Source organism: Diplodia seriata (assembly GCF_021436955.1).
Source record: "Diplodia seriata strain FDS-637 chromosome Unknown scaffold_5, whole genome shotgun sequence".
Classification (NCBI taxonomy): Eukaryota; Fungi; Ascomycota; class Dothideomycetes; order Botryosphaeriales; family Botryosphaeriaceae; genus Diplodia; species Diplodia seriata.
Window position 1 is genome coordinate 236,036 of NW_027117312.1, and position 27,035 is coordinate 263,070.

The 27,035-nt window shown below is 59.6% G+C and overlaps 7 protein-coding genes across 7 annotated transcripts; 4 read left to right on the top strand and 3 right to left on the bottom strand.

Moving 5' to 3' along the window:
- Positions 1-129: 129 nt before the first annotated feature.
- On the bottom strand, positions 130-508 carry lsm7 (U6 snRNP-associated protein Lsm7; the record flags this gene model as incomplete). The annotated part of the gene is made up of 3 exons (XM_066776537.1): positions 130-260; positions 323-394; positions 466-508. The coding sequence occupies 3 exons, from the start codon at positions 506-508 to the stop codon at positions 130-132; spliced, it is 246 nt and encodes an 81-aa protein (XP_066632379.1).
- Positions 509-2,504: 1,996 nt separating this feature from the next.
- SLS55_005087 (uncharacterized protein) lies at positions 2,505-3,233 on the top strand (the record flags this gene model as incomplete). Its single annotated transcript, XM_066776538.1, has 1 exon — positions 2,505-3,233. One exon carries the CDS (start codon positions 2,505-2,507, stop codon positions 3,231-3,233), a length of 729 nt encoding a protein of 242 aa, XP_066632380.1.
- A 5,734-nt stretch (positions 3,234-8,967) lies between these two features.
- On the top strand, positions 8,968-14,522 carry SLS55_005088 (uncharacterized protein; the record flags this gene model as incomplete). The annotated part of the gene is made up of 5 exons (XM_066776539.1): positions 8,968-11,896; positions 11,950-12,208; positions 12,260-12,911; positions 12,984-13,558; positions 14,483-14,522. 5 exons carry the CDS (start codon positions 8,968-8,970, stop codon positions 14,520-14,522), a joined length of 4,455 nt encoding a protein of 1,484 aa, XP_066632381.1.
- A 430-nt stretch (positions 14,523-14,952) lies between these two features.
- PDE1 (3',5'-cyclic-nucleotide phosphodiesterase pde1) lies at positions 14,953-17,177 on the bottom strand (the record flags this gene model as incomplete). The annotated part of the gene is made up of 2 exons (XM_066776540.1): positions 14,953-16,976; positions 17,171-17,177. The coding sequence occupies 2 exons, from the start codon at positions 17,175-17,177 to the stop codon at positions 14,953-14,955; spliced, it is 2,031 nt and encodes a 676-aa protein (XP_066632382.1).
- Positions 17,178-18,606: 1,429 nt separating this feature from the next.
- Positions 18,607-20,187, bottom strand: TEF4_1 (elongation factor EF-1 gamma subunit; the record flags this gene model as incomplete). The annotated part of the gene is made up of 4 exons (XM_066776541.1): positions 18,607-18,893; positions 18,947-19,675; positions 19,891-20,080; positions 20,158-20,187. The coding sequence occupies 4 exons, from the start codon at positions 20,185-20,187 to the stop codon at positions 18,607-18,609; spliced, it is 1,236 nt and encodes a 411-aa protein (XP_066632383.1).
- Positions 20,188-20,475: 288 nt separating this feature from the next.
- Positions 20,476-21,641, top strand: MRPS9 (mitochondrial 37S ribosomal protein uS9m; the record flags this gene model as incomplete). Its single annotated transcript, XM_066776542.1, has 2 exons — positions 20,476-21,352; positions 21,550-21,641. The coding sequence occupies 2 exons, from the start codon at positions 20,476-20,478 to the stop codon at positions 21,639-21,641; spliced, it is 969 nt and encodes a 322-aa protein (XP_066632384.1).
- Positions 21,642-25,755: 4,114 nt separating this feature from the next.
- SLS55_005092 (uncharacterized protein) lies at positions 25,756-26,430 on the top strand (the record flags this gene model as incomplete). Its single annotated transcript, XM_066776543.1, has 3 exons — positions 25,756-25,969; positions 26,028-26,291; positions 26,348-26,430. The coding sequence occupies 3 exons, from the start codon at positions 25,756-25,758 to the stop codon at positions 26,428-26,430; spliced, it is 561 nt and encodes a 186-aa protein (XP_066632385.1).
- Positions 26,431-27,035: the final 605 nt, after the last annotated feature.

Genomic DNA, 27,035 nt, shown 5'->3' on the forward strand with positions numbered 1-27,035 from the left:
GCAATATTTGACGCGGCCTTGGGCTTGTCCTCCAACTGCATGCGCCAAGCCGTGCCAGCTGGCTCGTCTGGATAACCGGGCCAAGCACCCGTTCGTGTCTGCAACAAACTGGAAGGACCCGCGTCAGACTCACTCCTCCTCTGGCGGGGCGAACGGGTTGGCGATCTCTTCGCTGCCGTCAAGTGGCGAGATGAGGACAAGCAGGGTGCCGCGCGCAACAGTGAGGCCGAGGGAGCGGGTGGTTTCGTTGCCTTCGTCGTCTGCATACGGCCGTGGTTAGCCTCTGCAAGGGGACGTCCTCGGAGGACCGCTGATAGCATACCACGCATGACCTCCTTTACGTCGTCCAACACCAAGTTCATAAGCTGATCGTAGCCCTTCAACGTGCCGGTCACTGGCCATTGATAGTCAGCAACACATCCTCCGAGCCCACGAAGCTCACTGGGGCCGTCGGGGGAGACGTACCCTCGCGACCGCCGTTGAACTTGACGCAGATCTCCTTGTCCATGAGCTTCCCCAGGTCAAGAATGTTTTCCTTCTTGGGCCGTTCCTGCTGGCCGCCGTGGCCGCCGCGACCTCCTCCGCGTCCGCCGCGATCGCCGCCTCTGCCGCCCCGGCCGCCCCGGAAATTGCCGCGCTCAGACATGGTAGGTGGTGGTGTTGAGCTTGCGTACCGTGGGTGCGCGTGTCTTGTCGCAAGCTGCTGCTGCTGCACGGGCGGTGACGCTGCAGCGCGCGATTTTGAGCCCCGCCGGCCACGGGTCCCATGCCGAGCTTCAACCGGCTTGCCTGGCTCCGCCAGGAGCGGAAAGAGGCACCGGTGGTGGATGCCCTTCAGACGGCGCCTTTGGAGCAGGTGTTTCACTGCGCTGCACTACATGCGAAATTGCATGACCCGCTTGCAGTGCGCGCTGCCACCTGCCACGCCAGCCGGTTATTTGATGCCCTCGATTGAGGAAGCTCTCCAGCAATCACGGATGGTGCGTGGTGGCATCAACGTGTGGCGCGCATCACTAACATCCATGGCCCCGCGCGGGTTTGGATGCTCAGAACAAGCTTCTTATCTCGCAGCCGGTACGGAGTACGCAACGCTTGGTTCGTGTGCGTCTCCGTCACCCCTCACTGCCGCCGCCTCGATTCTGATGGAGCCCGTCTCGAGCTCCCCCGCCGGTCAAGCCCTGCGGTATTTTATCGAACTCCCTGATAGTCCGCATTCCGCGCTACCGCTCTGCCGCCACACTCACATAGGTATACTACATACGTAGGTCCCGTCTCGCGAACCCGCACTGCCTGGCCGGCGAAGAAATTCATGCGGGCAGCTTGCATTGCTAGTTGCCAGCTCGGATTTTCATCCGAGAGACAAGCTTTCGGGCTCGGTATTAGAAACAGCTCGTACGGAGCGTCTGCACTCGAGCCGACGTACCGAAGATGCATTGGCACCCGTCAGCCCTGGCGACGTGGGCGCGGCTGCCGCTGGCTCTGGTGAGCTTCGGCAGGGCGAGGACGAGGCATGGCCGTCGATTTAAAGCCCACCCACGTAGGAGCGCCCTCCAAAGTCGCGTGTGCGTCTGCACAGTTGCTTCGGCTGCCCACGTCGCGGGCTACCGCGTTGCGCGGCGAGGCGGGCTGGCTGGTTGGCGGGCGCATGGGATGCATCCTGCTGCAGCCGTGGCGTGGCGAGCTCCTGAGCTCCGCTTTGAGGATTGGCGGGCTTGGGAGCTGCCGTTCCGCCATCTGTTAGAGCAGCAGCGCTGGTGGGCCGGATCCGCTGTGGCTGTGGCGTCGCGAGCCATTGTTTCCGTGCGCCTAGCGTCCGGCGGAGCGCAGCGCTTCTTATTTCCAAGGCCCAGCAGCAGCAGCAGCAGCACGCGCCGACGACGACGCGGCCCTGGCCACCGCCGCGATGCGTCCATGGCCCCCGGGCTGCCAATTGCGAGGCGTGAGCCGACATTTTATCCCGCAGCCGCAGGTCAGGAAGGGCGCCGGGAGACGTAGCCACGCGACGCGGAAAGTAGGCGCCAGCTCCGAGGCCGCCCGCTAGGTGTCCGCCGCCCATGCACACCCACAGCGGCCAGCGGGCCTGGCCTAGAAGCGCTCCCTCCCTGCGAGCTGTGCCGGATACCCGATTGTGAGCGAGCTCCGCTTTGGCTTCGCCTCCACCCCTCCTCGCTCGGGGTACCGCTCCGCCCTTCTCTTCTCCCTCGCGCCGCATGCTCTCCCCTCCGACCGCACCCTCCCCGCCCTCGCTCTGCTGCCTTGCAGCCCTCGCCCTCCCGCGCGCGTTGCGCTGACCGTGTTCCGCGCCTCGCAGCGATTCGGCCGCCCGTGGCGCCGCCCGAGCAGACCGGCGCCTTGCCGAGGATTGCTCCCGTTCCGACTGCGCGCTTCTCCGCTGCGCCCTGACCCTTAGCCCTACAGCGTTTCCCACGAGCCCCAGCACTCGCCCTCGTCCTCGCACCTCCCACGCGCCTCTCTCACGCGGCGAAGCTGCCCCGTTCCCCGCCATGGACCAAGGCGCCCACCACGACCCGTCCTCGTCGACCGCCACTATGACCGAGCAGCTCAAGCGCAAGCGGAGCCCGTCGCACGATGCCGCCGCGCAAGCTCCTCCCGCGCCGCCGCCCAAGACGGCCAAAACCTCCAACCACCTCCAGATCAACTACCTTGCCCGCCAGTACACCGAGGACCTGCCCTTGATCTCCGGCGACGACACGCTGCCCAACATCATGCAGCTGGTGGGCGAGTACCAGGGCGTGCTTGATCGCCACGAGAGCATGGCCTGCAACCTCGGCGCGCGCCCGCTGGGCCCCATCCTCATCAAGCGCTTCGAGCGCCTATTCGACGGGCCGCCCAAGGTGCTGAAGTCGAATTGCAAGGAGCTCGCGCACGTCACCTGGCTCGATGTCGTCGAGTTTGCGCGCAACAAGCCCGAGCAGTTCACGCTCGGCCAGATGAGCGAGGGAGTGCGCGTTTGCCAATTCTACCACAAGCAATGCCGCGTACAGATCAGCGAGGAGGACTTTGTGTTGATCAGCAGCGGCATTCCGCAGAAAATGATCCCGCCGCAGCCAATTGTCGAGGATGAGGAGAAGGAGCTTGGCACACTAGAGATTCTGGAGAAAAACCTCGCACAGATAATCCAGCTAACAGACGGAGGTCTGTCGCCAGCATTGTCGCTATCCCTGATTGCAGCTAATCTCGTCGCGCAGTCGCCGGACGCACCCGTCAATTGAACCACCGCTTGAAGAGCCGCAAGCAGGCCATCCTCGACCGCCGAGCCACAAACAGCCCCGCCGCGGTCCGCGCTTCGAGCCCCTCCAACGTCGCCCTCATGAACGGGCTCGGTCAAAACGCGAATGCCGCGCTGGCGGCCCTGTCCAAGTCTCCCTCGGGGGGCTTCGTTGCAGTCAATTCAAGGCCACCCGTCGAGCATGACTCGGCCCGGAACGGCGCGTCATCCGCCACTCGCAGCGAGCTCATGAACAAATTCTCGACCATCAACGACCGCAGTAAGACGCATGGCTCCAATGGCGACCAGATCCGCCGCGGGTCCAGTGCTAGTCAATACTCGGCCTCAGGGAGCAAACCGAGTGCCCGGCCGCCGGCCACCACCTCCAGCGGCCCAAATGGTCTTCCTTATAGCGATAACGAATATGCTCAACTCCTCCTTTCCACCACGTCTCCGGTCCCGATCCCGAGCACGCCTTCACAACTCCTACCATCGCACGCTGCGCGACCAGGTTCTCAGCACCCTCCGACCGCGGAAAAGGATGACGGCGGTCCTTTCAAGGCTGAGATGGTTGCGCGTATGGAAAGTCTCTCGAAAGGAGAGAGGATTTTGCCGCCGTGTGACCGTTGCCGAAGACTTCACATGGACTGCTTGAAGAACTTGACGGCCTGCATGGGGTGCACCAAGAAGCACGCGAAGTGTTCTTGGAGGGAAGTGCGGGAGCCGGAACTCCGCATGACTCAGCCCCCTCCTGAGGGCGAGGCGACGCACTCGGACATCGAAATGGGAGGGTACCCCGGAAGCATGATGAGACAGACGCTCGCGAGCCCGGCTTCAGCCTCACCCTCAGCATCGGTCGGTTCCGTCGGCGGGCACGCGGAAGCCAGAGCTGGCGGGCCGGACCCAAACGCCGGCGGCCATCTGACGCCGGGCCAGGCACACGCCGAGCTCCCCAGACGTGAGGGCCGGCTCTCAGTCGGCGGGGGGGCCCCAGAAGCCCGCATGGAAGAACGTCAGCGCGAGCCGCCGCCGGAACATGGCCCGGGCCACAGCCACGCCCACCACGAGCAGCATCAGCAGGCCCACAGCCACAGCCACATGCACGACCGGCGCGAGCCCGAAGCAGCACATTCGGCGCACCAAGCGCATCCCGAAAGGCACCACCAGGAGCAACCGCATCAATCGGATCTACAATCACTCGTTGCATGACAGTAAGGAATGTATCGGTTTCAAGAGTCTTTTTTTCTTTTTTCGTGTTGATTAACTTGAGTTGCGTTTAAGCGGGCGGGTGGCATTTGCGGGGGAAAAACACTAAAGCGGTTTTTCTGGAACATGTGCAAAAATCGGAGTCAAACGGTGTCTGTGTGTCTTGTCTTGTGAGTGTGTCTTACGCGGGAAGGGAGGAATGAATTGTTGACTGTCAAACACACGGTTCTCTTCTTCTTTTTTTTACTTCTCGTTCTCCTTTTCCCGATTCTTCTTCTTCTTTTTTCGGGTTCCAACCATGGCGCGGAGATTTTCAAAGTCTTGTGATATACTTTCGGGTGCTTTTTTGTCTTTTTCTTCAAAGCGCAAATTCCCCCCCAATCTCTTCTGTTGTCTGTGTGTCTGTTTTCTTGGATTATGGGCTGCCCCAAAAGCGGTCGCTTTGAGGGAGCGGGGGGAGAGGGGGGGAGATGAACGTGTTCTTCGCTCTCTCTATCTCTCTCTACTTCCCTCCCTTCCGCTTTTTTTTTTCTGGTCTTCAGTGGCGGCTGCTGCTATCCTAACAATCACTCGTTGTGCCATGCTTGTTCGCTTGTGTGTACGTACGTCATGTTCCCCTCCCCTCCCCCTTAGGGGTTATCGGGGCCTCTTCCGTCCACAAACCTGTTTTCACCCATTCATGTTGGGCTGGGATGGGCTGGGCTGGGGGGAGGCACTACGACGAAGGAAGCCATGCCCGATATTTCCACACCACAATCACTTTTTTTTTTTCCCCCGTTGTCCCCGTCCTCTACGCAAGTAGTTTTGTGACAGTGACTAGAAAACAGACAACAAGGCTGCTGCTGATCTTCTCCTTGGAGCCTTCCTACTGTGTTTTTGTACATGTTGTTCGTGGTGACAAGTTCCTTCTTTCCGTGGCGCCTCGTGTGAAAGCATCAGGGGCGGGGAGCGGCAGGTTGCTGATGCGAGTTCGCCATTGCCTTTAAGAACCGCTGCTGACTCGCAGCATTACCACTCGAACGGAGGAAGGCGTGACGCGTGCACGCACCCACGTACATACCTGCTCATGACTGTGTTCCTTTTTTGCTGTGATGACGAGAAAGGCGGGGATCAAGCACGCGACCGCCCGCCTCTTGCGTGCGATTGGAGCCTGATGACTCGCTTATACGGGGGGAACGAGCGAGAAGGGGAAGGCAACACGAAAGCTCTTATTTCCCCTCTTTATCGTATTGCGTTTTCGTTATACGGATTCGTTTGTGGTCTTCATGTAGGTGTTGTTGTATCATTCCCTTTTCCCGTTGAATCGCTATACTTTTACGTTCAACGCAGCTACTTTCAACCATCTGCGATGCGCCGCCCATCTCCCCCCCGAGACACGGTACATAAATGCAAGGCCCTCTCGTATTATTATTATTACCCACCGTAAGTGATCGTGCTTCGACCGAGCCTAAAGTGGGAACCGATTTCTTTCGCGTGGAGCAGAAGCCGATCTTCTCGTAGTGATGTTGGACAGGACCATTTTTCACTTCTCGCCAGCGCCAGACGCGAAATTGCCAATGCGGCTTATAGTGGAGTCGAGTCGACCCGAGGATTTGCTGACTGATGACATCCTCAAACTTGTACCTGGGAGGAGGAGGAGGTAGGACACCACGGTGTTCTAACTTTCCAAGGGTCGCTCGGTCCTTACATCATCCACCATCGACGACCTATGCATGCGCGCCCCCGGCCCCCTAACCAACGAACGTGCTTGGTTAGCAGATTTGTTGTTGCCACGCGTAGCGGGAAAGCAAACAAGCAACGACTTTCACCGTACATACATCTCGTGCAAGGGGCGAACAAAAAGAGTCCGTTTTCATATGTTTCGTGCAAGGACCAAGGCTTGTTCGCGACAAGCCTTTCCGGGGGGTGGTGGTGGGTTGTTGCTCTGCGCCACTACTGATTCGTTGTGCGCTGCTGTGCCGCCCGCCGCCGCCCCTGCTACTAGGTGCCAGCGAGTGGTCATTGCGTTTTTTTCCTCTCCGTCCGTCCGTCCGCTTCCACCCTCCCCTCGCCGCCGCCGCCGCCGCCGCCGCCGCTGTGCCGCTGCTGTGCCGCGTTGCCGTGCATGCATCCAACAACTTGAACGATGTGATGCGGTGGGGCGCGGCGCAAGGCGAAGGAACATTGACTCGTCCGTCGGGCCAGATAAAGGCCATGTGCCTCATGCCATGCCATGCCATGCCCCATCACCGCGCGCGGCGCGCGGCACCGCATCGGCATCTTCACCGGGGAGGGGTGGGTGGGTGGGCGGGAATAAGGGTGGTCTGCCCTGCCCAGGCCCAGGCGCGGGCGGTTTCTTCCACCCCTTTGGTTTCGTTTCGTTTGATGGGGGGAGGGCTGCGCGGCGGAACGCGCGTCCCCCCCGGTTTTTACTTTAACCCCATCATCGACCACCCTGCCCTGCCATGCCCTGCCCTGCCCTGCCCTGCATCCCCCACAACGACGACGCGACGCGCCGCGCCGCGCCGCAGCCACGCCTTGTTTCCCTTGCCTTGCCTTGCCTTGCCTTGCTCATCATCATCATCCTCCTGCCTGATTCTGCTTGCTTGCTTGCTTGCGGAAATTGGCAGCACGCCAGTTTGTCCCGGGATGGCGTCGGGGTTGTGGGTGTGGTGTGGTGTGGTGGCCAGGGCGCGCGCGCGCACTGCGAAGGGTTCGGCGGCGGCGGGACTTGCCATATCGGTGCGCCTGGCGGGAGTGCATGGCATCGGGGCCGGCCGAGGGGTGTCGGGGTTAGAGTGATGCGGGGAGGGGTTTTTTTTTTTCATGTGCGACGGCGTCGCTGGGAGAGGTCTGGATCGCGATATGTATATTGGACCCGAGACTTGTGTGGGCGGTGGAAGCGGTCTCGTTGCATGGATTCGTAACCCACCTTCTCTGTCCGGATATGTTATCGCCCTTCGACCGCGGATGGGGTAGGTCTGTGTTTTGGGCGATGGAGTCGGCCGCTGACGAACGTTGGTGGATACCTGGAGCCCTCGAAACACTGGTGGTTTAAAGGCTCATTCTCCAGTGACATTAATCAACGGCCAGCACAGGCGTATGCTCATCTGTGGGTCAACTCAAGTGGATGCAGTGATGGCGTGGAAAGCATGAATAGTTGAGGAAAACAGCGATGCATAATGGTTGTCAATTCAACTATGGCTTACACAATCCAGGCCAGTAAATTCTCGGTGACTCTTAATCTCGTACAGACATGTCTTCCCAAAAGGGCAAGTCTGACGCGATGACGCTGAAGCTTGGCAACCGTGGGTTCCGTGTGCTCCGTGGACTCCGTGGGCTCCGCGCTCCGGATAGCTTGGACCGTAAGTCTAGGTAGGAAAGCTTCAAGGACCACGGAAGCCGGGAAGCTATGTGTCCTTCGGCATCAGCAGCGGACACCATGGGTGCGAAGTCTCAGTGCCGCGGAGGACATTGGGTGCACGGTGCGACCCTCTTACGTGAGCAGGCGAAGGGAATATCGCGATAAAGCGTTTTGGAGTACGAACGGAGTCGATGGCTGAGAGGGCGACGGACTCTTTCTGGCCGAGGGCGGGAACGGAAGGCAGCGTCGCACGGGCCACGTACGTCATGGCTTCCGCTCTCCTCTCCACCCCCAGGGCGCCGTCGCTCCGCCTCCCGCACATCAGCACCTACCTACGCTTTGGCCCAGGCCAACGGGCTAAGCGGAGCCCGGCAGCGGAGGGTTCCTGCTCGCCCGGCCCAACCAGGCCCCGATCAGCCTTCACACGGCGCCCGAGATGCCGCGCCTCCAACATGGCCGCTCTTCGACGGTGCCCGGCTCGAAACCAAGCCGACGGTCGGTCCGCGTGCGCGAGTGCGGGCGACCATCTCCCCACTCTACCAAACCAACAAGCTTCCCGACCGTATCCGCCTCCAAGCGGGCCTTCTGCCGGAACACAGCTCTGTTGCACGCCCGTCCTTAGCGTAGCCACGGCCGGCAGGTGACGGAAGATGCTCTTTCTATGGTGGTCGCCTGTGGCTTGTGCGCCGCAACTCAATCGTCCGTATCTGCTTGCTTACTGTGCGCCAAGTGCAGTGCTAAGGTTCAGCTACTGTCATCTAGCCCCAGACTGGGTCCCCGCGGAGAGCGTCTGCCAAGGAGGATCCATCAGAGACAGCGGAACTACAGCCCGTCGGCTTGAGTAACGACCCCTTCGCAGCCACGGGCTAGCCTCTTTCCGAGCAACAAGCCCGCCATATGCCTTCCGGGCACGTACAGCGGGCACGAATTGCCCTACCGCCACAATGGGCACTCGTCATAGAGCACACATATATCATCCTCACAGCTGCACCAGACCCTTCCTTTTCGAAACATCACTCAGTGAAAGACTCTCGGTGCTTGCTTCAGCCTCTTTCTAGCATCTACAGCCTTTATTCAATCATTCCAAGCCATTGCTTCCCCTGTTTTGGTGCCATCGTTGTTGACCCCTATCGCCCGGCCTCGGCCACCACGACGCCATCAACCAAATTCTTGCCTCTAGACGAGCGAGATGTCTCAACACGGCCATGGCATCGTACGGACCACTTCTGGTCGTGAGTCGTACGCGCCAGACGGCCTTTCCGATGATGCAATCGTTCAGCGTGAGGACGTTGAAGAGGTGCCCTTTGTTGAGGACGTGGAAGACTCTGGAGGATACGCGCCCATCCGAACAGGCCCGCACCACCATGCGAGCTACGGGTCAACTTCCGACTTTGAGAAACCCGGGACTTCCAGCTCCGAAGATGAACCCGGACCGACATACGTACCAATCACTTCCGAAGATGAACCCGAGTTGAAAAGGATTGCCACCGAGATGTCGAGGCGGCCCTCCTTCGCACGACGCCGGACAAGTGCATCACATTTCGCAGATCCTACACGCCGTTTGTCGAGAGTCAGTACACTTGCTGGGATAACGCCCGAGTCCCCAGAGCTTGATCCGAGCAGCGGCAAGTTCGACCTCTACAAGTGGCTGCGTTTCTACATGCGTGGTATGGATGAGGAAGATATCAAGGTGAGCAAATCCGGCGTCCGCTTCCGCAACCTCAACGTCTCTGGCTCGGGTTCCGCTTTGAACCTGCAGAAGAACGTCGGATCCATCCTCATGGCGCCTTTTCGCCTCAACGAATACCTCGGCCTGGGCCAGAAGAACGAGAAACGGATTCTCAAAGACTTCGATGGTTTGATGGAGAGCGGCGAGCTCCTGATAGTTCTTGGCCGCCCTGGCAGCGGTTGCTCGACCCTGCTGAAGACCATCTGCGGCGAACTCCATGGCCTCTCCCTAGATCCGAAGTCCGAAATCGATTACAACGGCATCCCGCACAAGCAGATGTTGAAGGAGTTCAAGGGAGAGCTTGTCTATAACCAGGAGGTGGACAAGCACTTTCCTCACCTCACGGTTGGACAGACTCTCGAGATGGCAGCCGCCTATCGAATGCCTTCGACGCGCGCCCGCGGACAGTCTCGCGAAGAGGCCATCAAGGAGGCCGCCGAGGTTTGCATGGCTGTCTTCGGTTTGAGTCATACCTACAACACCAAAGTCGGCAACGATTTCATCCGTGGCGTCTCCGGCGGCGAGCGGAAGCGTGTCAGTATTGCTGAAATGGCGCTGTCGGCTGCGCCAATTGCCGCTTGGGACAACTCGACGAGAGGTCTCGATGCTGCTACGGCTCTGGAGTTCGTCAAGGCCCTGCGGATCCTCTCGGACCTCACCGGCTCTTCCCACGCGGTCGCCATCTACCAAGCCTCCCAAGCCATTTATGACATTTTCGACAAGGCTGTGGTGCTTTATGAGGGCCGCGAGATCTACTTCGGGCCCACAAGCATGGCCAAACAGTTCTTCGAAGATCAGGGCTGGTATAGTCCACCTCGCCAAACCACCGGTGACTTTTTGACTTCGGTTACAAACCCCGCGGAGCGCCAGCCGCGAGAGGGCATGGAGCACAAAGTCCCCAGAACCCCAGACGAGTTCGAAGCATACTGGCGCAGCTCCGAGGCATTCAGGATCCTGCACAGGGAAATGGATCAGTACAGGGAGAATTTCCCGGCCGGAGGTGAAGTCGTCAGCCAGTTCCAGGCAAACAAACGCCAGGCTCAGTCGCGGCACACCAGGGCGGGCTCTCCATATCTCCTTTCGGTTCCAATGCAGATCAAGCTCAACACCAAGCGAGCCTACCAGCGCATCTGGAACGACAAGGCGGCGACTTTGACAATGGTTCTCAGCCAGGTGTTCCAAGCACTCGTCATCGGCTCGATTTTCTACGGTACACCTGACGCAACCCAGGGCTTCTTTTCGAAGAATGCTGCCCTCTTCTTTGGTGTCCTGCTCAGCGCGCTTGTCGCAATCGCTGAAATCAACTCTCTTTACGAGCAACGTCCAATTGTCGAAAAGCACGCCTCGTATGCGTTCTATCACCCCTTTACCGAAGCAGTGGCCGGTGTGGTCGCCGATATTCCTACCAAATTCGCCATGGCAACCGTTTTCAACCTCATCTACTACTTTCTATGCAACTTCCGGCGCGAGCCCTCCCAGTTTTTCATCTACTTCCTCATCAGCTTCATGTCCATGTTCGTTATGAGTGCAGTGTTTCGGACCATGGCCGCTCTGACCAAGACGGTGTCGCAAGCCATGACCCTCGCTGGTGTCCTAGTCTTGGCAATCGTCGTCTACACCGGCTTCACCATTCCGGAAAGCTACATGGTGGACTGGTTTGGCTGGATCCGCTGGATCAACCCGATCTACTACGCTTTTGAGATCTTGATCGCCAACGAATACCACGGCCGGGACTTTACTTGCTCGGGATTCGTTCCCGGCTATCCTGTCCTCGAGGGTGACCAGTTCATCTGCTCCGTCCGCGGTGCTGTGGCCGGGGAAAGGACGGTGTCTGGAGACGCCTACATCGCGGCGAATTACGGCTACTCCTACAGCCACGTCTGGCGCAACTTCGGCATCTTGATTGCCTTCCTCATTGGCTTCTTCTTCATTTACTTTGTCGCGGTGGAGCTGAACTCTTCCACCACCTCTACTGCCGAGGTGCTCGTCTTCCGCCGTGGAAACGTTCCTTCGTACATGAAGGAGGGTCCGAAGGGTGTTGCCAATGACGAAGAGATGGCAGCCCCCGGTACCGCTGAGAGGGCGGGAGGCGCTGGTGGCGGCGACATCAGTGTCATCCCTGCGCAAAAGGATATTTTCTCCTGGAGGGACGTCGTCTACGATATCGAGATCAAGGGCGAGCCTCGGAGGCTGTTGGATCACGTTTCCGGATGGGTCAAACCCGGCACGCTCACCGCTCTCATGGGTGTTTCGGGAGCCGGAAAGACTACACTTCTCGATGTCCTTGCTCAACGCACCTCGATGGGCGTCATTACGGGCGACATGCTCGTCAACGGCAAGCCCTTGGACTCCAGCTTCCAACGCAAGACCGGCTACGTCCAGCAACAAGGTAGAGCCTTGACCTGTGCATGATTTGAACTCTCTCAGCTAACCGACGTATAGATCTGCATCTGCAGACTGCCACCGTTCGCGAAAGTCTCCGCTTCAGCGCGATGCTGCGCCAACCCAAGACCGTATCCACGCAAGAGAAGAATGCTTACGTCGAGGACGTGATCAAGATGCTCAACATGGAAGACTTTGCCGAGGCTGTTGTTGGCGTTCCGGGAGAAGGCTTGAACGTCGAGCAGCGTAAGCTCTTGACCATCGGCGTAGAACTCGCGGCCAAGCCGAAGCTCCTTCTTTTCTTGGACGAACCCACCAGGTAAGCGCCTCGACGCACAAATAGCGGACAAAGCCAACTGACCGGACTTAGCGGCCTCGATTCCCAGTCCAGCTGGGCCATTTGCGCCTTTCTACGAAAGCTGGCCAACTCGGGCCAAGCCGTGCTTTGTACGATCCATCAGCCGTCGGCTCAACTGTTTCAGGAGTTCGATCGTCTCCTCTTCCTCGCCAAGGGCGGCAAGACCGTCTACTTTGGCGAGATCGGCCAAAACTCAAAGACGCTGCTGGATTACTACGGGAGAAACGGGGCCCGCAAATGCGGCGATGACGAGAACCCGGCCGAGTACATGCTCGAGATCGTCGGCGCGGGCGCGAGCGGGAGAGCGACGCAGGACTGGCACGAGGTGTGGAAGGGGAGCCCGGAAGCGCGGGGGGTGCAGGAAGAGCTCGACCGCATCCAGCGCGAGAAGCAAGACGAGCCGGCGGCGGGCGACGACGAGGCGGGCGCGACGGACGAGTTCGCCATGCCCTTCGGCTCGCAGCTCTACCACGTCACCTACCGCGTGTTCCAGCAGTACTGGCGCATGCCCGGCTACATCTGGGCCAAGCTGCTGCTGGGCGTCGTCTCGGCCCTGTTCATCGGCTTCTCCTTCTGGGACAGCGACAACTCGCAGCAGGGCATGCAGAACGTCATCTTCAGCGTCTTCATGATCGCCGCCATCTTCTCCACCATTGTCGAGCAGGTAAAGCCGCCCGCCTCCCCTCTCTCCCTCCCCCTCTCTCTTTCATCCCCCACTAACCACCCACCCTCCCAGATCATGCCCCTCTTCCTCACCCAACGCTCCCTCTACGAAGTCCGCGAACGCCCGTCCAAAGCCTACTCCTGGCGCGCCTTCCTCACCGCCAACATCGCCGTCGAACTCCCCTACCAAGTCCTCGTCGGCATCCTCGTCTGGGCGTCCTACCTCTACGCCGTCGCCGGCATCCCCTCCCCCGAACGCCAAGCCCTCGTCCTCCTGTACTGCATCCAATTCTTCATCTACGCCTCGACCTTCGCGCACGCCTGCATCGCCGCCGCGCCCGACGCCGAAACCGCGGCGGGGGTCGTCACCCTGCTGTTCTCCATGACCATCGCCTTCAACGGCGTCATGCAGCCGCCGCACGCCCTCCCCGGCTTCTGGATCTTCATGTACCGCGTCTCCCCGCTGACGTACTGGATCGGCGGCGTGGTCGCGAGCCTGCTGCACGCGCGCCCCGTCGTCTGCGCGGAACCCGAGACGAGCACGTTCGACCCGCCGACGGGAAGCACGTGCGGCGAGTACCTGGCGGAGTGGTTGGACGCGGGGGCGCCGGGCGCGCTGCAGAATCCAGGCGATGTGAAGGGTTGCAGGTATTGTGGGTTGAGGGTCGCGGATCAGTTCATGGAGGGGAGTGGGATTTATTGGGGCGATCGCTGGAGGAATTTTGGGATCGGCTGGGCGTATGTGGCGGCGAATGTTGCGGCGGCGGTCGGGCTGTATTATTTCTTGAGGGTGAGGAAGGGGGGCGGGAATGGGAGGGGGTTGGGGGGGAGGTTGGGCGCGTTGGTGGGGAGGATCAGGGGGAAGGGAAGAAGGGAGGGGAGTGAGTGAGGGTGGGTGGGGGGGGGGGGGGGGGGGGGGGGGGGGGGGGGGGGTGGAGTGTTTTGGTCGTTGTTGTCTTTTTTTTGGTGGCGCGTTTTTTTGCGTTCTGGGGATAGATGGGTGTTTACATGTATACGTTTTGGTAATGGTAATGTTTGTGGATGGGAAACAGTTGACCATGTTTGTTTGTTGTCAGATAACACACGCGCTTTCGGTGAGCGCGGTTGAAGCGAATCCCTCGCTTGCCAGATGTTGCTCTCTTCAGAACATAAATCGAAGACCGATACCCGTCCGTGAAGCGCGGCTTGGCATCGTGGGTTCTTAGACGTTGGCGTATGAGAACTGGGGATAGCAGACGGCCTGCGGTTAGCATTGTCCGAAGACACCATGATCGTGGCAATGTCGGATCCCCGATTTCTCTCTCCCCACAGTATGGGTAAGAAAATAATCAGAAAAGCTCAGCACTGGCCTTGGTGCTCCCATCCAAATCGACTTGGACGATTGAATGACTGGACTGCACTGGAGACTGCACTGCGTGTCGTTAATGGGTAGAAGAAGGCGTCCAAACAATGAGACCGCCAGCTTAATTAAAACTCATAGAGAATCTTACGATTCACGAACCCCTGCTCCAAGAGACGATGCTAGCTTTCCAGGAGTGGTCCACAAGACACTAGCCTAACTCTGTGCCACAGACAAGAGCGCTTATCAGAGGTAAGAGGGAGCAACAACTAATATAGCTATAGAGTAATATCTAGTAAAACAAAGCCAGAAGAGAGAAGCACAAGAAGTCGAGCCCTACGCCGACAAATGCCCACGTACCGGCAGACTACAAGGTTGTTATCGGAAAAGCCGAGAAGAGAAAAGAAAATAAATAAAAAACGACGGAGAAGAAAAGCAGAAGGAATCCCGAAAAAGTACCTATTACTTTGCTCCGTTTACCCGCGTTTCGTGCTCATCAACCCATAAAATCACAAACCACATCCAACACAAACGTCTTCGGGCAAATAAGATGTTGCCCTGCTTCCTCTCCCCCTCCCTCTCCGTCCCTAATCTTCGCGTTTTCCGGAACACCATTCAAAACCCAACCCAACCCGCCCTTCAAGCTCAGTCCATGATTACTCCCAACGAAACCGTTTTCTTTTTTTTTTCCTTCTCCTTCCCTCTAAAACCAATAGCTCCCACCATGATGACTGATGACGAACTCGCAGCCCAGCGGCTTCCCCACATCCGCAAGATTCCGCTCGTGGTTCTCCAGCTCGGCCAAAATTCTATCGCCCACCGGCGGCCCATCCATGAGCGTATCTTTGACGTGAATGACAATTATCTGGAGCCCTTTCAGCGGCGCGTGCTCTCTTTGTAGACGATGGATTTCTTGAAGCTGCTGCTGCTGCGGCTGCGCCTGTTGTTGTTGTTGTTGTTGTTGTTGTTGTTGTTGTTGTTGTTGTTGTTGTTGTTGTTGTTGTTGTTGTTGTTGTTGTTGTTGTTGTTGTTGTTGCTGCTCCCCATTCCCATTCGCGACTTGAGGATCGAGCACTGCGGGCGCGGCGCCGTAAGAAGTGACGGAGAGCGACGGGGTGGCCTGCTGCTGAAGGAGGGTTTGCTGATTTTGCATCGCATGCGAAGCGCCATTGGCGACTGGTGTTGCAACTGGTGTTTCTGGGCCTGGGGTGGGCGTTGGGCTACCGGTGGGCGTGGGCGTGTCCATGTAGTCGCGCATTATCCTCTCGCCTGGAGATAGGATAGCGATGGAGTTGTTGCGTGAATTGGGTCCAGGTGCGTATTCGCTGTTTGAAGTGGCTGCCGATGTGGGAGCAGATGTTGCCGCCGCCGCCGCTGCTGCTGCCGAGGTGCGGGACGTTTGTCGTGACCGACTGCGTCGGCGAATGTAATAGTCGTCATCAGTACCGGAAAGGAAACCATTGGTGCTGGTAGCACTTGCTCGTTTCCTCTTTCGGCCCTTTCTATGCTCCTCCCGTTCAATCTCCAGCTTGCTCTTCGCATCTCGCACCATATCTGCGAGACTCTCCAGCTCCCTTATCAAATGGCGCGGCGCGAGATGGCCGAACAATACAGCATCCCCTTGGGTATCAGCATAACTGCACTCAATGAAGACTGCTTTCAAGGTACCGTTAGCAATCTTTGGTGCTGCTTCGGCCCAAACTTGAGCGGTGCGAGGCGTAAGGGAAAGCGTATCGGGCTCGACATCTCCAAAGATAAGAATCTCCCTGGCTGGTGGTGGACGGGAGGATGACGAGTAGTGAGGAGCCAGCTCGGTACGGATGAAATAGGCTGAGCTGTCAACGACGCACTGCTGCACTCCCATATCCAATGGAGGCACTGATGTACCAGAGGCGCCGGTAAACATGGGCGTTCCGGGTGCTGAAGGTTGCGAGACCGAGAGAGATCTTCCATCTGCCGCACCAACTCCGTGTGAAATGGGCAAGCCGTTTGGCCCAATCTCCGAAATCTGGACGCTGCTGCCTCTGTGGATGTGCCCGGGCCCTTTCATGCAATTTCCGTGGCTAACCTTGAACCCTTTTACACCCAATCCATCACAGACTTCGATATACCCTCTTCCAGGCCCGTCTCCAAGAGCATGGTGGCCACCTTCAGCTAACCTTTGAAAAGTAACAAAGCCCACCCCTCCGTCCTCGTCGGTCAGGTTGGGCCATATGACGTCATTGAAGATGTGGGTTTTGATGGAGTTGACAGTAAAGGGCAAAGCAGCCAGGCGCTTAGGCTTGGATGTATTGTGAAAGGCGGCAGTGTTGATGACAAAGCCAGAGAGGTGGTCGAGGTGTGGATGTGTGATGAGGTACGTTGCGACGTGTTCACGAACGACGTGCACCGCGTTTGCGCGAGCTGAAGCATGGGGAAACGGCAAACCAGCAAAGGCTCCCGAACTTAGCGTCGTTATTGTCGGCTGGGGCGAAGCCGATCGCCAAGAGATCTCGGACCCTGCGTCCGAGCTTTCTTGTTGTGAGGAGGTATTGGTTGGACTGGGCGAAGTCTCGCTGTCTTCAAAGTGCACGCGCGAAGACGTCGGCGTGTTCTGCACGACCGAGGGAAAGTGTTGCTCCAGGATTCTCGTGATGGATGCCAGGTGCGTGCCGGCGTCGATGGCCAAAATGGAATTCCGCGACCATTTCGATGCCGTGGCGCGCACGAGTAGCCCGGTGACGCTGTCTTCGTTTGGACCGCCACCGGCTCCCTACATCCACAGATCAGCAGCTGGGCTCATTGCGATCGCGACTCCGAGACTTGATCATGCATGATTCCGCGCCCTCGCTGCAACAGTGCCGTCCGGAGATTTGGCCCGAGAGCAAACGGAGGCGAAACTCGACCAAGGCGCAATCTCACTCTTCAGACCAAGCACTTACCAGACATATCACCTGGATGGCTGCGTCTTTGGGGGGCTGGTCCGCGAACCCATCGTCTTTCTTCATGGGGCCGGCTACCGCCGGGCGGGTGATGACAGGAGCACGTCCTCGGCAGCGTTGCGTCTGTCTCGGATGTGTACTTGCAGCAGGCACCCTACAGCCGAGTCCACTGACAGCTGACGCCGTGTCCGGTCTCGAGGGCCGCCTTCGATCTCGCTGTGTCCGTCCTGCCAAGATGCGGCGCCGAGTACCGCGACGGATTGCTGGGCTCAGAAGATGAAGATGTTGTAAGAGAGAGGTAAAACAGGCTCTGGCGGCATGGGACTCGAGGACACGGGAACGGCGAGCGGAGAGGGCGCAGACTTCTTTGTTGTCGGAGAGGGCGAGCGGCCACGGGATCGGTGGCGTGTCGCCGGATACGGGTCCTCGCGTCGTCGCCGGTGGAAGCAGGGCTCGAGGGGGGAGAGGTGCGGCAGGTGGCCTGGGCAGGAGCTGGTGTTGTGCCGGGTGGCTCTGAGCTGCGGAATGTGCGACAGCGGGACGCAGGCGGGTGCGGGTGGTGCGGGACAGCGCCAGGCTCTGCAATCAAGGCGCGGTGACGATTGCTGGTGCTGGGTGGGACACAGGGCGATCGGCGAGGTGCGAGCGTCCGGGGGCGTGCTCGAAGGGAGGTTGCTGCGAGCTCGATGGTGTTGGCTGGATGCAGGCGCGCGCGAGAGGAAGCCAAGCGGGTTGTGCCGGGGCTCTAGGACGCCGCTGGTCGCACCCAACGGGCGCCTGGCTCTGCTTAGAGGCACGCAGCCTCTGCCAGAGCCTCTACGACGGTCATCTACCGGTCGCGCCCGTGCTCCATCCGTGACTCGCGCGCCCTCCATCTAGATGGGCGGCGGTATCGATAGCGGCTATGCGACGGTAATGTGAATGGCCAGCCCTACGCAGAATCGCCGCTGTCCTCATTCGCCGTCGCCCGCCAGCATGACGTGCACGCTCGATTGGCCTTGCGCAAGCCCAACGGCTTTGGTGCGCGTCCCGAGTCAACAGCGAGATGACGACGATTTTCACATGATCCCCGTCATCCCCGCACTCGCGATCAGCCTTGCATCATGCATGTCGTGCCCGCCCTCGACCCTGGCGCCTCCTCCAATCGCCTCGCCCGCCCCCGTCTCGCCACCATGGCGCTATAGCGATCGGCAACATCACCTCCGACGTGGCATGACAATCCTGCCCAACGGGCACTGCTGTTGCGGGGAACAGGGGAATCAATCTCTTTTGTTTTGCAAAGAGCTACAGACGTCAGGTCGTAAAGTTTTCGCCGGAATACCGCATATCCCATCCAGCCGTCAATCAGAGCACAATTGCCGCGCGCTGCCTCTATCTAGCTCCTCAGCAATGCAGCAACCTTTTTCCATCCTATCAACAAGCAAGTGTCAAACCATCTATTTGAACACCTTGCCGTCAGCCCACTCGTACGACTTGCCGTTGACCTCGAGGGGCTTGTCCCACGACCACTGGTCCTCGACGAACGCCTTGTCCTCGGCCTTGGTGTGGTCGAGCTTGGTGAACTCGTAGCTCTCGTAGTCGGGAGCGACATCGAAAGCAGGGAGCGCCTCCTGGCCACGGACCAGGAAGACACCCTTGATGATGGAGTCGTTGGTGACACCGTACACCGAGGCGCAGCCGAAGAGGTACTTGCGGCTAGCCTCAAGACGAGCGAAGAAACCGCCTGTGCACACCGTTAGAAGCCTTCATAGCCATGTAACATCGCTCAATACGTACCGATGAGGTTGGAGGTCATGAAGGTCATGGTAAGCTCGTCGTTGTACTTGTAGTCAACCGTCCACAGCGAGTACTCCTCGAAGTTGACGTTCTCCCAGAACCAGGGAAGGGCAACCTCGCGAGTCTCCTCGTTGGAGTACTTGCGCTTCCAGTCATCCAGAGCGAAGGTGGGGCGGCCGAGCTCCTCAAGAGGGTGCTTGGGCTTGGGAGCAGCAGGAGCCGGCTCCTCCTCCTCGGTAGCGGGAGCAGCCTTCTTCTCAGCCTTGGGCTTCTCAGCCTTGGGCTTGTCAACCTTGGGGGCCTGGTTCTTGACGGGCTCGTCAATGAACTTGAAAGGCTCGGAGACGGCCTGCCAGATGGGCTGGTTCCAGACGGTCTCGAACCAGCGGGTGGTGGCAGGGTTCTCAGACCTCCACTGCTTGCCGTAGAAGTACTGGAAGCCGCGGGAGATCAGGCTGGCGGCGAAAATGTCGGCAAGAGAGAGCCTCTCGCCAACGAGGTAGGTGTTGTGGGTAAGGTGCTCCTCAACGACAGCAACGTTCTTCTCGGCAGTCTTGAGGGACTCCTCAACAGCCTTCTTGTTGTAGGGAGCCTTGCCAAGGATGGGGCGGAAAGCACCAGCAAGCTGGGGGAGGATCTCGGCGTTGGCGAAGGACATCCACTTCAGGATAGAGGCGTAGTCCTGCTTGGTCTTGCCGAGAAGGGTGGTCTTCTCGTTCTGGGAAGTGACTATAGCTCAAGTCAGTGGCTGTCTTGCATATTGCTGTTTATATGCAGAGGCTTGAGGTGTGCGAAAATGATGTGCAAAGCAAGCATTTTTTTTTTCTCAGAGTGTGAATGTTCTCAACAGTAGTCTTCAGACAGGGATAACTGAATGATAAAAATATCTCATCCTTGGAAACGGGGTTTAATGCATGTGAAGCGAAGAAAGTGTCTCGACATACCGTACACAGCAATGGCAATGCACTCGTGGAGGGTGTAGCCGTCGGCGCCCTCGAAGGTGGGGATCTTGCCCAGCTTGTTGGCCTTGAGCAGACCCTCGGGGATGTTGTCCGGAGGCGTAGCAGTAACGACCTCGACATCGAGACCGTTCTCCTTAGCAACAGCCAGGATGGGCTGGGTGCGAGGGTGGCCCTGTTGAAGGTTGTGTTGTCAGTGAGCGAACTTGGAGTCACGGCGGGGTAGAAAATGGCCGCAGCGCTTAGACGTACCTCGAAGCCGTAGACCTTGCCGAAAGACATGTCTGGTGATTGAGTTTGACACTGGGGGCTGGAAGGGGTATAAGAAACAAAGAGAACCAGTGATTCTCAGTGTCGAGCGATGTGGTGGTGGAAGAAGTAGAGGTGTTGGGCGGCGGTCGCGTCAAATTTGCGATTTCGACTCAGACAGTCGGTGCCTCTCGCGCCGACAGCCCTTGCAGCCGCAGTTCCCCCGCCTTGGCATCTCTCGCGAACGGAAATGTCGATGAATGACCACGCCCGCTCGACAGCGAGCACCCCCAGCAGCCCATCGCCTCAGATACGCATACAATGGCGAGCACGCGGCTCGCGACGGGCCTCCAGAAGGCTGCGCGCTCGGTCACCCTGCCCCTGCGGCCCCGCATCCGCCCTGACGTCGCTTCGCTACGAGCAGTCTGCCGCGCAGACACGACTTCCTTCTCGACCTCCGCTTCCTGCCGCGCCCAGGGCTTCGATAGCAGCCAGCCCGGATTCCAGGCGGCTCCTCCGATTGAATTCGGCGACGGTTATGAAAACAACTCTCTCCTGAGCCGCGTTCGGATAGTGCCAGCCTCGTCGTCGTACTTCACCGCCAAGCCCTCGTTTACCGACGACTTTCTCGAGCTCCAGTCCGTCCTGCGCAAGTATCAGACACTACCGATGATAGAACCGATCCACGCGCCGAGGGTGGCTTGGAAGAATCTGGGAGAGTACAAGATGGAGACCAATGAGCCCATCAGAATTGCGAAATGGCGCAAGCTGCAAAAACTTCTGCAGAGGCTCAACTACATCCATCCTACCCTTATGCCTGAGGAAGTTACGCGGGTCGTGCAAAAGTACAAGAGACCGATCAACCCATACGATCGACAGCCGAGTCCGAGGACATTGGACGAGATGGGAAGGGGAATGGGTGTAGGAAGGAGAAAGACTACATCGGCGGTTGCATGGCTGGTGGAGGGAGAGGGCGAGGTCCTGATCAACGGCAAGAGTCTGACGGAAACCTTCAACCGGGTGCATGACCGCGAGAGTGCCATCTGGGCGTTGAAGGCCACGAATCGCGTTGACAAGTACAATGTCTGGGCGCTCATAAGAGGAGGCGGAACAACAGGGCGTGCTGAGGCATTGACCCTCGCGGTTGCAAGAGCATTGCTGGTGCACGAGCCAGGCCTGAAGCCTGCACTTCGAAGAGGTAGGCACAAAGACTTACAGCCCTCGATTTTCTTCCTCGTCTCCACTCAGCCGCGTCCCCCCGAGCTTGTTGTGGGACGTCTCTACCCAAGGCGAACGTAGGCGAATGTTCGCCTCACGAACCGCCTGCGCGATGATGCCCACTACCTGTTTTACTTTGCTTTTGGTGCGGAACGCTAACGTTATCGACTCCACCAGCTGGCTGCATCACTCGTGATCCTCGTAAGGTCGAAAGGAAGAAGCCGGGCCACATCAAAGCGCGCAAGATGCCCACCTGGGTCAAACGCTAAGGCAGCTGGCCGTGCTGTATACTACCTGTACATTGTCTGGCTTGAGCGGGTGGTTTATGGAAACTCAAAAAATCAACGGAGTCTCAGACAATACCCTTGCGCGTTCGCATCCTTCAGTGAGCATCTGTCGCAGCAGCAGCAGCAGCAGCAGCAGCAGCTAGAGCGGGCCCGCATCATCTAGCCTCAAGGTCCGCGCCTCGCAGCTGGCTCCGCTTCGAAGAGCAGGTTACCGCACCGAGTCTCTCTTCATTGGTCGCCCACGGTTGCGCTGGAAAGAATAGCTCGTAGAGACGGAAGTTTATTTGCAACAACCCACAAGGCTACCAAACTGTTTCGAGATCGCTTAGCCTCTCTCCGAAACAGGGTGATGAGTGAGCAATCCGGGTCAATCGGCAGTGGCCGGCAGAAGCGTCGATCTTAAGGTGAAACTCTTGTCGCCGCGCCTCACCGTCTAGCGCAGTCTAGAGAAGGCAGGTAGGTAGCCGTTGATCTGTGTGCAGCAACGTGACCAGGCATGACGTACACTCAGCTCCGGTAGGGACAGCGCACAAGAAAAAGTACTGATGATGTAGGCCAGGATCCTCGGCCTTGAGACCCGCCCTATCGAAACGGGCAAGATGCGCAGCGGCTGTGCGGATAAGGGGGGCTCGGTCCGTCCGATTGCGATTGGGGTGAGGAGATGGGATGCCAGACGCTGAGGCGCGCAGGCGTGGCTGGTGCGGTGGTGCGTCGAAATATCGGCGGGACGTGCTGCGGTACCTTGCAGGTACGTGGCTCGTCCATACGAAGCGCAGCGGGACCGTTTGGCCTACTGCAGCGCGCAAGCCACGGCGCGACGGTGTTTGAGTTATTGCGAGGCTCGAAACAGATCGCGCTACAGGCGGCGGCCGCGATGACGGCAACGCTGCACGCTGGCAAGAAAGGCGTGCCGCCCGCGGGCAGATAAGGTTTGCAGAGGCTCGCCCGGGAGCAGCCTGGCTTCAACGGCTGGAGTCTAAAGCAGCCGTTCAGCAGCCCACAGTCCAGGGAGCGGCGCGGACAGAGGCAGGCGCCAAGGCAGCTGGCAGGGTGCGCGGGACCAGGCAATCTACAGACGCACGTCGACGCACGACGAGCGAGTCAAGCGGTGCGCGAGAATCCCCCAGCGCGCGCACCTCCGCGGCGGTGATCTGTTCCAGTGTGATTGTGGTGGAAACGCTAATTGCTTCTCGAAGAAGGTGAAACACTTCGAAGGCGGTTCTCGAAGGCGGATCTGTCGACGATGCAATTTCGCCAGCATCCTTGCGTCCGGCTGCGGATGGGGTGTGGTGTCGACGGCGCTAAAATTATCTCCAGCTCGGACTCCGTGCACAGCACTCCGCCGGGCGCGTCCGAGATGACGGCGGGCGGACGCGAAACGACGCCGCGCTGCTGCTGTCATCTTGAGCGCACGCAGCAGAGCACGGGCTTGGGACGCGCGATCCGGCTGCAAATGGGCAGAAGCAATCTCCTCATCGCTCTGGCGCCGGGGCGCATGAATCGACGCCCAACGTCGGCCAGCCCACGGACGCTAGTGATCTGCGTGGAGGGCACAGGGCGACGCCCTGGCGAGGCTTAAGAGGATGATCCGGACGCTGGATCGACGGCGAGATGCGGCTAAGCTCCCCTCCTTATACCCCGGTCACTCGCATAAAGGAGATGAATAGACGCGCCCTGTGCTCACCACGCCCGCCCGCACCCAGCACCTCACGTCTGGAGGCGCGGAGACGCGCCGCGGCAGCCTCGGAATTTGCGCTCGACCTCGACCTGCCTTGGCAGCGCTGCGGCCGCTGAAACGCGTCCTCGCCGCGCAGAGCCGCGGGCGCCCAGTGCTCCGGCAGCGTGCGCTGCGCCGTCCGTTTCTTCTTCTGCTGCCAGCAGCGCAGCACTGCCGTGGCGCACGGACGGGTGGAGGACATGACGGAAGACGACAGACGCGGTGGCTTGCCTCACGGCGGCCCGCTAATCTCAGGGGCGCTTCAGGCGTCAGCCCAGCGTCGGCGTGCTCGGTCGCCGGGAGCGGCCATGCTTTTGCGAGGCTGGCTCAGGTCTCGTGGTCAGGCCGTGGTGCTGCAGGCTGATGTCGACGGCAGACGACCCTGGGATCGCCCGGTGCCGTCACCCCCGCCATTTCGGGCTTTTTCTCTCACCCAAGGGCCCGGAACAGCTAGGGCGCGTCGGTGTTCTGCTTTCATCAGCATCTGGCGCATCCATGGCTCACTACTCTTGCTAACCGCACCCTGACCCATCACCTCCCACGGACGGCATGCTTCCCTTGGCGCGGCGGCCCTGCCAGCAGCACGCGCCCCCACCTGCCACGCTGCCATCGTCATCCGTGAAGCAGGCCGGCGGCGTGGCGTGTCTGCGGTGCGGACGAGCCTGGCTGGCGGGCAGGCAGCTCTGTCAGCGCCAGGCCAGCCCTAGGAGCGATCCCGAGGCCGATCAGCTCGAACTACCCGGCAGCTACTGACAGGCTCCATCACCAGGCCAGCGCGCGCGTGCCGGCCAATGAGGCGCCCGCAGCGCCCGCTCTGCGCCAGTCACCTCAACTATCCTCCTCGAATTTCAGCAGTGACCGCGGCGGCGCACAAATAGCACGTTGGCGCGCCTCCTAGGGCACCATCAAGACGCCCTCCTCCCTCTCTTTTGATACCCGCTACCCGCTACCCGATCCTGCCCAGCTGCCCCGCCGCATCACTCACGCTGCTGCGGGACGACCCAACGTGGGCGGGCGCGACAAGGTTCCCGTCTCTTGCACTGTCCTTCAGGCCGAAGCGTCAATCGCGCCGATTTTGGGTCTCCTCTTTTGCAGCCGATTCTTGCAAGGTTGCCCTTCCTCGTTCCGTTTCGTGGCCCTGCCGAACACTACCGTCCACTGCGTTCAAGGATTCTCCCCGCTCTTTCACAAGCTTTGTTTTGACACGGGCAAGTACGTGTCTGGCCGGCCCACGCTCGCTGACGCGACCCGCCAGTCTCCGCCTTTGGGGGGGCATTCCGGGTTCCCTCTCGATCGAGGTACCAGCGGCCGGTCGTGCTGCCCGTCACAGCTGCTCGAGGGTATCCTTGCGCCAATCATAGACTACCGTGAGGCTGCTACGCCATTCTTCCAACGGCGCAGCCTGCGCGTGCCATTGGTCGATTGCTCTGCTGCGACGGGCCTGAGTCGCGTCGGTTTAATATCCCACACGTCGCTGACCTCAGTCCATCGTCGAGTGCCAGACTCCTCTCGTTCAATCCGCCAGCTCTGACTCGGACACCCGCGCTCCCCAGGCCTCCACTCCTCGCTCCTCCGCCGCGCACCACCGCTCGCTTCCTCGGCAGCCCACGCCCCGACGTGTCTCGATCGCCTGTAACAGGACCAGCAGAAGCCGAAAAGCTGGCACTCTACGCGACTCCTCCTCTATCGCCGCTGGGGCAACGGGGTGCGCGTGATCCGCCCTTGTATCCACCTCAGAAGGGCAGGTCGGCTGGCATGGACAATAATGACCGGCGGCAGCGGCAGGCAAATCCCACTGGCTACACCGGACAACCAGCACTCATCTCCCAGGGAGCGCCCGCTCCGTACCCGGCCGTGAGCGGCTCCGATCGCTTTCGCCAGACGCCATTGACCGCGCAATCCTCCACAGCCGCACCGCCGACGGGCAGAGCCGGGACGGGGCAAGGGTACGGCTACGGATACGGCAGCGAAGGCGCGCAGTTTGTCGGATCGTCGTTGCCGGCCGGCGCGCTGCAGTACCCTCCCGAGTACGGGCAAGAACAGCAGCAGCAACAACAACAACAACAGCGAGCCCCACAACAGTACTCGCAGTACGCGTCCAACATGATGTACAATGTGCCGGCACAGCAGCAGGCGGCTCCGCAGTCACCTTACGACCCGGTGCAACAGTACCAGCCACGGCAGTCTGCAGCAATAGAGGTGTTGTCAACCCAATTTGGAGTTCCACAACAGTATTATGGTGTGCCTGGCGAAAGCGGACCAACTAGCGCCCCTGCGGCTGGAATGGCGGCGCAGAACGTGCCTGCCCAGTACCCCCTCTCTTATACCACTCAAAGTCCCGTCGCCCGGGACCCTCTCGCTCCCGCATACGCCGCTGGAATGAGTGACCCCACCCAGAGCGGCTCACACGGGGCGTACCCCCAGGGAAACTACACCCAGACGCAAGGCGCCTCGGACTGGGACAACACGTACGCCGAATACCAGACCCAGGTCAAGCGGACCTTCGAGTGCATCCGCGACGGCCGGCTGGGCGAAGGCGGCGGCTGCCTGCTCCGCATCACAAAATGGTTGCTGGGAAATGCGGAAGCGCTGGGTAAGCTGCACGCGACGCCCAAAGCACGAACGAGCAGCTGAATTGACAATAGGTCTAGTGCGAGACGACGAGCCCATGCACGGAGAGCGCCTGAAACTCTGGGAGGAGTTCAACACGGCCTGGCTCAGCATCCTGCAAAAGCAGAAGGAAATGGTGCAGGAAATCGCCGAGGCCGGGCAGGCGCCACGCCCGCCCGCGAGCCTGATGGAATACGAGTTCATGGAGAACATGGGCAAGGAGCTGGTGGGCCTCTGCGACTCGATGGAGAAGCACGGCCTGGTTGACTACCAGATGGGAGTGTGGGAGGAAGAAATTGTCGCAAGTAAGTTCGCAGCGGCGCCGCACGAGGTGCTCTCAGACGTGACTGACGCTCCGCAGTCCTCACCAAGACACTGGACACGATGGAGGAGCACACGGGCGCAGGCGGCCAAGGACCCGCGGCGGCGGTGCGAAGGCGATGAACGACGTGACACGCGACTCACTCGATAATGTCCCGATACGAAGAACGCGAATATTTCCTTGAATTATTCTGTAAATTCTGTACCAGGTGCTCGCTCGTCAGCTGCTTTTCTTTCCTTCCCTTTCCGGCCCACTGGGTCTCCGACTCGGGGAGCCGACCGCGGTTGCGCTCAGCTCTCAGCCTCTGGGTTTTTCGTTCTCCGTCGTATTCTTTTCTTTTTCCTTTCCTTTGTCGAACTGGCTCATGCATTCCGGGACTTGGAATGACGTGGGGCGCGCATGGGCTACGGGTGTTCATGGCGTTCCTTTTCATTTTTTTTTTCCTTTCTCACTGTACAAAACATCGAGCATGTTCCAGGCGCGGCGCTAGGTTTGATGTACGAAGTTCCGAGTAATGAGCTGGCATGGGGGGCTGGTTCCGGACACAGAGCTTCAGGCTTGCTGACGTCGACGGATGGGACAAGAGAGGGGGAGGGCACAAGGGCTTGTGACGATGGAAAGCTAGGACGGGAGGGGTGGCGTCTGAGGAGGAGGCTGGGCCGGCACGGGCTGCAGCTGCTGGCGTTGGGTGCTGCTGGAGTGCGGAACAGTGGGGGAGTTCGGGCCT